The 11435-nt window shown below is 45.3% G+C and overlaps 1 protein-coding gene across 5 annotated transcripts in view; it reads left to right on the forward strand.

The window, feature by feature from the left end:
• The window catches only part of USF3 (upstream transcription factor family member 3), a 31222-nt gene extending 21937 nt beyond the window's left edge, over positions 1–9285 (forward strand). For all 5 annotated transcript variants that reach the window (XM_074593406.1, XM_074593408.1, XM_074593407.1 and 2 more), the window contains 2 exons: positions 933–1029; positions 2167–9285. In XM_074593406.1, the coding sequence (XP_074449507.1) occupies positions 933–1029; positions 2167–8636 (6567 nt within the window). In that variant the 3' untranslated portion in view covers positions 8637–9285. The remainder of the gene's footprint in view (positions 1–932; positions 1030–2166) is intronic.
• The last annotated feature ends 2150 nt before the right edge of the window (positions 9286–11435 follow it).

The raw sequence follows: 11435 nt of genomic DNA on the forward strand, positions 1-11435 counted from the left end.
GTTGTGCATCTCCTGATTGTCAAAGTCATTTTCTACTGATGCTGTTTAAATGTAGTCTGTGTGATGCTGGAGTGGTGAAAGCTATGGGTTAAGCAAGATCATTTTTCAGGTCATTCTCTAATCCCTTCTCTGCCCTTTGCTGGTGATCCCTTAATGTCCTAAGATGTAAACAGACTTGCATGCATGCTTGTTGTTTTCATTGTTCATAAAATGGGATGAAAGCAATTCAGAAAGTGATACAATAATAGTAAGTTAAGACAGCGTCCTTGTGAAAGATGAAGCAAGACAAATGGTTTGAGGTTGATGCACAGAAGGGTTTTTTCAAGGCAGAGCAATCTACAGCAGAGGCTGTTCCTACAGAACAATAGAAGAAATTAAGACATGAACAAGAGGTTTTGCAGACAAAATGCACTTAGTTTCATAAAAGGAAGATGGTGGAGGAGTTATGTCAGATTTTCCATATTCTTTAGTATATTAGTTTCAAAATCATGCATACACCTCCCTGGATAATTGTTCCACATTTGTTTCTTTCCTAATAAAATATTTACAAGGCAGTATCCTGGAAATTTCATGTGATGTATATGTTTACTAGTGAACAAGAATTATTAGGCTCCTCAGCAAGCATTAATGCTTGCTGCTCCTTTCTGTTGCTCCTGTATCTACCTTCAGGCATTGGAAAATGTCAGCTCTGGCACTGAAAATGTTATTCCGTAAAAACTCCTGGCATTTTAGGGTCAGTATCACTCATGAAACCTGTGGTTTGTCAAAAAAAAACCACCCCAAAACCCAAAAAAATCCCACCCAACAATCATTCAGGTTAGCACATTTTTAAAGTAAAGACTTCTTGGAGCAAGTGCAATTTCATCATTAATGGATCTATCAATGATAGACCTTTCTCCTAAGTGTGTATATATATATGTTTTCTTTTAAAGAGCAAGAACATGATCCTGGATCAGGCCTTTAAGTATATAACAGAAATGAAAAGACAGAATGATGAACTTCTGTTAAATGGAGGGAACAATGAACAGGGTAAGTACAGATGCTGCTGGAGGGTCTAGAATTTCTGTCACTCACTTCCACTGTGTGTCTGTTGGTATTGACTAACAACAAAGCCTGGATCAACAAATTTGGGAATCCCAGAACATTATGCACATACAGGAAAAATACAGTTGCTTGGAATATCTTGAAACAAGAAGCCAAGAGAATGCCCAAGTGCGTGTTCTTGCACGTAGCTGTGAGCTAATGAAGCAATGGCATTGCGATGTAAAGTAATTACAGAGTTTATAGGTGTGCGACATCATCTGATACATTCCATCCTGATTTATTGTACTGTAGTGACCAGAATGATTTCTGACAAACTTCAGTTAGATTTTTTTCATCGAAATCTTGGAGTCTCCTTTATGCATGGAGCTATTTTTTTTCCTTTCAAATGCTCTAGAAGGGATAACAGCCTATTTTATAAAAATATAATGGATCATACAAAATCTTCTTGAAGAGATGCATAAGAATGCAGTGATGGAGGTATAGCAGAAATAATCTCAGAGTTAATGTTACAGTTTGTGATTTTTATTTCTACCCATAGAATGGAATTCTAAATAGTTTATTTTTATCTTGTCAATGTAATTGGGTTTGAAGAACCTAGGTGATTTTCCTAGTTAGGTGAGTCATGTCCAAGTGCATTGCTTATTTTTGTGGCTTTACGTAAGTGCTTTCTATTTAATTTTGCATATAATTTTAAAATGTAATGGAACTTAATTGTCCTGGATAGCCATGAGATTATCAACTAAATAAAAATAGTTTTAGTGTTTCCAAAGGAGTAGAGAAAAGAAAAAGATTAATTAATGTGCTTGTCTTTCCTTCAGTAATTAAATAATTTGATTAGTGTTCAGTTTCATCTGAGTTAGTCCTGATGTTTTTTCTAACTAAATAATTTGACGTATCCTGTTATTGGTAACAGAATAGTCTGTGAAGTTCATTCAATTTCCCGCTCAGTAGAGGCTTATCAGGATAAGAGTCTTCATTTATGTTACTTTAACCATTTCAAGAGAGCGTACATTATTAACAACTTATTTCAATACCGCATAGTATTTACTCTCCGAGTCATGTGGTAACTGCCTAGTATTTGTTCTGGTGCTGATGTAATGGAGTGCTCTCACTGTTTTGTAGCTGAAGAGATAAAAAAACTCCGGAAACAGTTGGATGAACTGCAAAAGGAAAACGGGAGATACATCGAACTACTGAAAGCAAATGATATTTGCCTGTATGATGACCCTACGATCCACTGGAAAGGAAATCTCAAAAGTGCGAAGGTCTCGGTTGTTATTCCCGGTGATCAGGTTCAAAAGAACATCATTGTCTATTCAAATGGGACTCAACCCAATGGGAATAACCAGGGAGCATCTGTCCAGGGAATAACGTTTAATGTTAGTCATAATTTACAAAAGCAAACAGCCAATGTTGTGCCAGTCCAGAGAACTTGCAACCTAGTGACTCCTGTGACTATTTCTGGTATTTACCCCACAGAAAACAAGCCATGGTCACAAACTACAGTTTCTCCACTGGCACCCACTCAGACAGCTCCAGCAGGGAATGTTCTTGAGCTTTCCACCTCGGACAATGAGCGAGGCGTGCTCACTGCTGCTACTGCCAGCTCACAGAGCGCATCTCAATCCGGAACAGAGCAGGAACTACAGCGTTCTTCAAGTAACACACCACAGAATGATCAAAATCTTCCCAAGAGTAAAAATGATGAGGAGGGCACTAAATTAACAAAGAAAACGCTCCTTCAGGGAATCAGCCTTCCTTCCAGTGCCTCCACGGAAGCCTCCCAAGTTCAACAGGTGAATGCGACTTGCTCAAATACACACGATTCTAGGAGTGACCTTCAGGAAAGCTGTGTCATTTCAACCACGGACACAGCTTCTGTGCCATCAGTGAGGCTGACTACTGCAGATAGCCCTTCCTCTGTAAATGTCCTCAAAAGTACAGACTCAGTAAGTAGCGCTGGAATGCCTGTGACTTCTGCAGCAGCAGGAGTTAAGGCTGCGATGGCAATGAGCACTCTGCCTGCCAGTCCCCTAGAGAACTGCTGGTCTTTTTCAGGCTCTTCAGGTGTTGGCACTTCAGACTTGAAAAACATGAGTAGCCTTACACGGATGCCTTCAGCTGGCAACACGCAGACCACGTGGACAACTTTGCAGCTGGCGGGAAATACTGTTCAGCCACTAAGCCAAACGCCATCCGGTATAATGACCGCACTATTAAACGAGCCAGTTAATGGTGCTGGTACCGTGTCTTCTGCTCACAGCAGGCCTTTGACTACAAGTATCAGTTTGAACGCTTCTCTGCCTGGGGATGGCCAGGCAGCTGAACAGATTGTAGTTACCTTGCCCTCCTGCCCACCCTTACCTATGCAGCCGTTAATCAGCCAGCCACAGGTTAAAACTCAGGCTGCAGGGAATATCCTTCCATTAAATTCAGCTATGCAGGTGATTCAGATGGCTCAGCCAGTCGCGTCAGCTGTTACAGGAGCACCGGCTAACCAGAATGTCATCATTCTCCAGCCTCCAAACCCCGCTCCGTGCCCGCCGATTATGAGAGCGGAAGTTCCCAGCCAAAATGTTAGTCAGCAAATTGTAATTATACAAGCTGCTAATCAGAATCCTCTTCCCCTCCTCTCCGCTCAGCCTTCTGCTTCTGTAAGAGTTCCCGTGAACGGGCCGACTGCAGTCGCGAACTCTAGCAGCTCCATACAAAATGCCTCTCTTCCACAGACTTTCGGAGGGAAACACCTTGTCCATATATTACCAAGACCATCCTCTTTGGCATCTTCTAGCTCTACGCAAACGTTTTCGGTTACAATGTCGAATCAGCAGCACCCTCAAACTATCTCATTGAACGGGCAGCTTTTTGCGTTGCAGCCGGTGATGTCTTCATCTGGAGCTTCAAATCAAGCCCCTATGCAAATTATTCAACCCACCACCAGCGAGGATCCAAATACCAATGTTGCCCTCAATACATTCGGTGCTTTAGCTAACCTCAATCAAAGCATATCGCAAATGGCTGGACAGAGCTGCTTGCACTTGTCTCTCAGCCACCCTACCAATCCCACAACTGTCAATAACCAGATTGCCACAGTTAACTGTGTGTCAGTAACAACTTCAGTGGCATCTTCAATACCTGCAGAGGTTTCAGCATTAACTAGTGCATCTAATTCGATAAATGCTTCCCCCAAAAAAGCGGCTGCTGCCTTGCCATCCAATGCAAAATCGAAAAGGACAAACAAAAAGCCAAGTACAAAGAAACACCAAGTGGTCAACAGTAAAGTGTCCTGCCCAGCAGCTCCTTGCAAAGACGCAGGGAAGGTGGACTGTGCTCCCGTGGAAACGATGGCAAAGCATTCAAACGGTGAGGGGCTGATCGATAATGCTCCAGCGGTATCTCAAGCTTTAACGACATCGCAGGCGAGCAGTGTGGCAGCATCGAGTGGTGTCAGCGTTTCTGACTGTTGTTCCAAAGAGACTGCCAGCTCTGAACAGGCAGCCAAAACCTCCTCTGTCCCTGAGCCGAGCTCAGCTGAGGCACCCGCTTCCTCGCCACTGGCGTCCGTGGTGTCAGAGCAGCTGGCGCTTGTCCCGCCGACCGCCAAAGAAGCTGCTCCTCACCAGCAGGCCCGTGGGTCTCAGAACCGTCCACCAACCAGCTCTGCCTTGTCAGAGTCTCCGAAATCCTGTGAACCCAACACCACCTTAACGTCCTCTCGTACTGAAGCACATGTGACAAATTCTCAGGTTGCTGGGACATCAGCAGCACAGAGCAGCACAGCGGGTCATACGTCCAAGGCAGGAACGATTTCGGAGTCCTGCAACGTTACACAGGATTCCTCAGTGGTAATGCAAGATGTGGACTTGTTAGAAGGACAGGGTCTAACCAAAATGCTGTCTGATCTCACGAAAGAAAGAACAGCTGTGGAAAAAACCTCTTCTTTCAGTGTTCAGGGGGAGCATTCTAATTTTCCCATGGAAAACTCTAAATCAGCAGACTCAAATGTTGATTTGCCTGAGAAGCAGGAACTCTTGCTGATGAACACGGAAGGCGATACTCTTTCCCAGCATCACTCCTGCATTTCTGACCAGGAAGTAGTCAGTGCTTCCCTTATCGCTAGCAGGCAGGCCGACTCCCCTATGTCAACTAGCTCTGGCAGCAGTCGAGGCTTCTCGGTTGCATCTATGTTGCCAGATACCACCAGAGAAGACGTTACTAGCAGCACCTCAACAAGTACCTGTAACAGCTGCACATTTTCAGAACAGACCGACATTGTAGCTCTTGCAGCAAGAGCTATTTTTGACCAGGAGAACCTTGAGAAAGGTGGAGGAGGAATGCAGGTTAACATGAGGGATGCCATCTCTAAGTCAACTGAGGTTGCACCTTTGGAGAGAGAGCAACAGCCTTTTAAGGCTCAACCAGTGAAAGAAAACAACGCAGGACCGTTGGAAGCAGCACCAAACAAATTCAGTGCTCAGGATGCAGTACAGACAAATGTCGATAGGCAGGTTGAAAAGCCAAGCTGCTCTGTAGGAGGTGTAGAAACATCAAACGCTTCTTTGCAGATTTCCACTTCCCAGTCACCAAGCATAACCAGTTTAAGCGTGAATAATCTAATACACCAGAGTCGCATTGTCCATCCCCTTGTGAGTTGTTCCAGTTTATCCCAGTCTTCAGAGCCAGCGAGCGTCCCTGCAACTGTGAGCCTCTCCCTTCCACCTACCACGTACGTCAATCAGTCTCCAGGCCCCGCTATGATGAGCGAATATGCTCAGGAACAACTGAATGCTATTAGGGCAAGCACCATGCAGGCTCCCCAGCTGCCGGAATCACACTTAAAGCAGCAAAATCATGAAGGTCGCAAGGACTCGGCCAAGCGGGCTGTTCAAGATGACCTTCTGCTTTCTACGGCCAAGAGGCAAAAGCAGTGCCAGACGACGCCCATCAGGCTTGAAGGGATGGCATTGATGAACCGAACACCGGAGAGCATTGCTGATCAAACACAGATGCTAGTCAGTCAGATTCCTCCCAATTCGTCCAATTCAGTGGCGTCAGTGAGCAACCAAGGGCACTCGGATGGCCTCAATAGGTTATTCCCATCGAACAGCAACTTTGTAACACCAGCTTTGAGACAACCTGAAGTTCAGTGCGGTTCGCAGCCATCAATTTCAGAGCAGCAAGGCCAGGCTGGGCAGCACTTGCAGCCAATTCAACATGTACCCACTCAAGGCATATCTCACCTTCACAGTAATCATCCCTACTTAAAGCAACAGCAGGCTGGTCAGTTAAGAGAAAGGCACCACTTGTATCAGCTGCAGCACCATGTCACTCACGGGGAAAACTCGGTCCACTCTCAACCCCACAACGTCCACCAACAGCGAACAATACAGCAGGAGGTGCAGATGCAGAAGAAACGAAACCTCATCCAGGGAACACAAGCCACGCAGCTTTCTCTACAGCAAAAACACCACGGAAGCGATCAAACGCGGCAAAAAGGTGGTCAGCCTCATCCTCACCACCAGCAAATGCAGCAGCAGATGCAGCAGCACTTTGGAGCTTCCCAGCCTGAAAAGAACTGTGAAAATCCTGCAACAAGCAGAAACCATCATAACCACCCTCAGAGCCATATAAATCAGGATATTATGCATCAACAGCAACAAGATGTTAGCAGCAGACAGCAAGGTTCAGCTTCTGAACATGTGTCAGGGCACAATCCGATGCAGAGACTTATGACCTCAAGGGGCTTAGAGCAGCAAATGGTGTCCCAGGCAAGTATCGTAACCAGGCCATCAGATATGACATGCACCCCTCACAGGCAGGAAAGAAATAGAGTCTCCAGCTACTCTGCCGAGGCGCTCATCGGGAAGACGCCCTCTAATTCGGAACAGAGAATAGGAATATCTCTTCAAGGCCCTAGGGTTTCTGACCAGCTTGAAATGAGGAGCTATCTTGATGTTTCTAGAAATAAAGGGTTGGCCATTCATAATATGCAGGGCCGCTTATCTGTCGACCATACAGTTAGTTCAGATGTGCAGCGGCTTTCTGATTGCCAGACATTTAAGCCAGCTGGACCCAATCAACAACCAACAGGCAATTTCGATGTCCAGGCTTCAAGAAACAGCGAAATTGGTAATTCTGTGTCATCCCTCAGGGGCATGCAGTCACAAGCTTTTCGAATCAGTCAAAATACTGGGCCATCCATAGAAAGACAGAAGAGATTGCCCTACCAGCCAGTACAGGGTATTCCAACAGGAAATACCCTGCCATCAAGGGAGAATGAAAACACGTGCCACCAAAGTTTTATGCAGAGTTTACTTGCCCCTCACCTTGGAGATCAAGTTAGTGGAAGCCAAAGATCAATCCCAGAACATCAGAGGAACACGCAGTGCGGCGCCTCCTCCACGATTGAGTACAATTGTCCCCCAGCACGGGAGAGTGTCCACATCCGAAGAGAGGGTGATGGCCAGAGCAGGGAGAGCTGTGACATGTCTATTGGTGCAATTAACACGAGGAACAGTTCTCTGAATATTCCTTTTTCAAGTTCTTCTTCCTCGGGAGATATTCAGGGTCGCAATACAAGCCCAAACATCTCTGTGCAGAAGTCCAATCCCATGAGGATGACGGACAGTCATGGAACCAAGAGCCACATGAATACGCCTGTTTCTAGCAACATGCATGGAGTTGTGAGGCCAACTCACCCTCACTCTGCAGTTTCTCACGGAAATGGCGAGCAAGGGCAACCTTCTGTTCGTCAGCCAAATTCTTCAGTTACTCAGCGGTCGAGGCATCCTCTGCAAGATAATGGAGGTTCTAAAATACGTCAGCCTGAAAGGAATCGATCTGGAAATCAAAGACATGGAAATGTCTTTGACCCTAGTCTTCCCCATCTTCCTCTCTCTACCAGCGGCAGTATGATCCTTGGGCGCCAGCAGTCTGCGATAGAAAAAAGAGGAAGCATTGTCCGATTTATGTCTGATGGCCCTCAAGTGTCTAATGATAACGCAGCCCCTGACCAACATACGCTCTCTCAGAATTTCGGATTCCCTTTTATTCCGGAGGGTGGCATGAATCCACCGATAAATGCCAACGCCTCTTTCATCCCACCAGTCACCCAGCCTAGTGCCACTCGAACACCAGCTCTCATCCCGGTCGATCCTCAGAATACCCTGCCATCCTTCTATCCTCCTTACTCTCCTGCCCACCCTACCCTTTCCAACGACATTTCAATCCCTTACTTTCCCAATCAGATGTTTCCTAACCCAGGCACGGAGAAGCCGAGTAGTGGAAGTTTAAACAATCGATTTGGATCCATTCTGTCTCCTCCCAGGCCTGTTGGTTTTGCTCAGCCAAGTTTTCCTTTGCTTCCGGATATGCCGCCGATGCACATGACCAACACATCGCACTTATCCAATTTTAACTTGACGTCTTTGTTTCCAGAAATAGCCACAGCTCTTCCTCCAGATGGTTCGGCAATGTCGCCTTTGCTTTCCATTGCAAACACATCTGCTTCAGATTCTTCCAAGCAGTCCTCAAACCGACCTGCCCACAATATAAGCCATATTCTAGGTCACGACTGCAGCTCAGCTGTATGAAAACTGAAAGACTGACTTCTAGTCCGATGCATCGTTTATATATTTAAGAAGAAGAAAGTGGATCTTACCGGCATCCTTGAAGAGACCATTCATAGCATCACTGTTTATTTGCCTAAATGTATGTATATGGGTACTTTTCATATTTATATACACACTGTATTTCCATCCACCTTACTAACTTCAAAGCACCAGTGCCTATAGCAATGCTTACTTACTAGTAACAGTAAGGATGCAACATTGAGAGCTGTGCAAATATTGGTTGTTGATTTTCCAACAATCAAGTTTGATGTCCGATTGTTCCAGGGTAAGGGCCACCCTCAGTAATATGTGGATGTAAAGAAAAGAGTGAGAGCATCCGTATGGGAGACAGGAAACAAATGCTACAGGTTTCGTTTTGTTTCTGATGCGTTTACCTGAAACTACAGACGAACTTGAAGCGGCTTGGGTTTCTCTTTTTCTTTTGTAAAATACCTTCAGGAGCCTCAACACAGGTCAAGTCTGTGTTAACCCAGCGTTAATTGATAAAGACATTTGTTGTGCAGCTTTTGTCTGTTTGAGGCTTGTCACATGCACTTGACTTAAGGCTGACTTTACCTGGCAGAAATTACTATGTGTTTCCATGGTCAGCAATTAAAAATACTGGCTTAGAAAATTCAGGTTTCTTTAACCCATGGCTTTCTGTTTCTAAGAAGAATTTTGTTTTGATCTGTTTTAACAATGGCTTCAGTTACTGCTGAACTTGGTCAACGTTGTAATGTAGCTTACAACTCCTTCTAGCGTAGTCAGCAGAGGCAGCAGTCGTATTTGTTGCCATTTCATTGTTTGTATGCTGCAAGTTACCTCAGGGTGGGTTTTGTACCTTGTTTAGCACCTTCTTAATGTCTTTTTTTTTTCCCCCCTCCTCTACTTTTCTTTGGCCCATGCTCAAACACCAGCTTTCTGGTTTCTGTGAGTGACAGCCCTTTGTTGTACCAGGCAGCACATGGGAGGAGGACTGAGCCTGTGGCATCCCGCAAAATGAGCCGGGGCATTCCCGGGAGCACAGTTGTTACTTAACGTTGCTGACAGGATCGGGCCCGAGTTAATATCAGTACCCTGCACTTGAATGCACCTTTTGTCTAAACCTGTATGATTGTGGCTGAAGGAGGAACGTGAACGTGTCAAGACCGAACTGCTGCACACCGGGAAGAAAGACGCTGTGATTTGAGCACCGCGAGGAAGGGGGACGCGTCTGTATGTGCGTGAGAGACGGAGTGAATGTGCGTGTGCTGGCTGAGTCTCCAGTACTTTCACAAGTTTTGGTCCCGTTTCTTTTAAAGAAAAGGGAAGAACTAGGTAAGTTTTATTTATTTAATGGCTCTGCAGTGTGATTTTTTTTAAAAAAAAAAAACAAGGCAGAAATATTCTGTCTTTTATTTTTATGTGCTTGGAAATACCATTCCGGTTTTGATTCTTCAAATAACAGAGTAACTTCAGGTTTCCTTGTATGCAATCCTCCCCCTGGCAGCCGGGGAGTGGCAAAAACTGCTCTGGGGCCGCTTCTCTGGGCAGGGCGAGGTTGAAACACTTGTGTGTTGCCCACCAGCGCATCGTCTTGCTGCTCCTGGGACCTGTCACGGGTTCTTCCCCAATTCCTCTGCTAGAGGGGGCGTGGGGAGGAGCAGGCTCCCTGGGATTTTTTTAGGTGTTTGTTGTGGGTTTTTTTTCTTTGAAAGGCAGAAAAGAAGATATTCTCTATCTTCAAGAATGGCCCCACCAAGAGGGATGTGAAAATTTTTTCCATAGCTTGGCTAACCAGGCCACATTTTTGCTAAGTCCGTTTGCACTGATCCAGGAAAGTAGAGGCTTTAACATAAAAAATAATTGGGCTGTGTCTGTATTCCATCCTGACAGTGTCTCTGTTCTTATAACCAGGGGTCTGATGTTTTCTTGCAAAGCTAAGTAAAATGGTTGTCATCCAAATTGGGAATCCCTTTTTCGTTCCGATGGACCCTATCTTAGGACACTAAATCTAAGCGGTGCTTCAGTTTTCTGTGTTTATTAAAAATGATAGATTGAATATTTATTTCACTTCAGAGCAAGGGAGCTTGTCTGATTTTGACTGCCAAAGTGTAGTTACCAACCGAATGGCAGCAACCGGCCTGTGCAGAGCAGAGGGTTAGGAATGACAGTCAGTCCCCAACGCCAAACCAATTAAGCAAACTGCAGGTTTATCTGGGTGGTATCTGAGGAGACTCTCTGATCAAATTGATTTCCCTAGTAGATCCCAGTAGATCACGAAAGGGCCACCTCAGGTGGTGAAATGAGTTCCATAACAATGAGTGGCTCCTTGGGTTGTGGATGATAAAGACAGGGGTATTGAATGAGTGGCTCCGCTGTGCATTAGTTACATAGTTGTCTGGACCTTTAGGAGGGAAGCAAAACAGCCATTCTTGCCCTCTTTAAATGGCCTTGTGTGTGCAATGCTGTACTTGGCTTTCAAGACAAAGTAGTGAAAAATAAAGCCCTGGCTTACAGGACTTTATATAAAGATGTTAATCTTGCTCCTCGTTCCAGGCATTCATGTAGTTCCACATTAGTTTCCTCTGCTGGGAAAACAACACTACTTCACAGTGGTGTCTTTGAAAAACAGAGTGAGCTCGTAAACCTATACGGACCAGTTGCAATGCAACAGTTGAATGTTCACAAGTCCATGGGGCCTGATGGGATTCACCCCGGAGTACTAAAGGAGGTAGCGGACATCATGGCAGGACCCTTCTTGATCATCTGCCAAAGTCTTGACAGTCTGGGGAGGTCCCT

Source organism: Larus michahellis, chromosome 1, assembly GCF_964199755.1.
Source record: "Larus michahellis chromosome 1, bLarMic1.1, whole genome shotgun sequence".
Lineage (NCBI taxonomy): Eukaryota > Metazoa > Chordata > Aves > Charadriiformes > Laridae > Larus > Larus michahellis.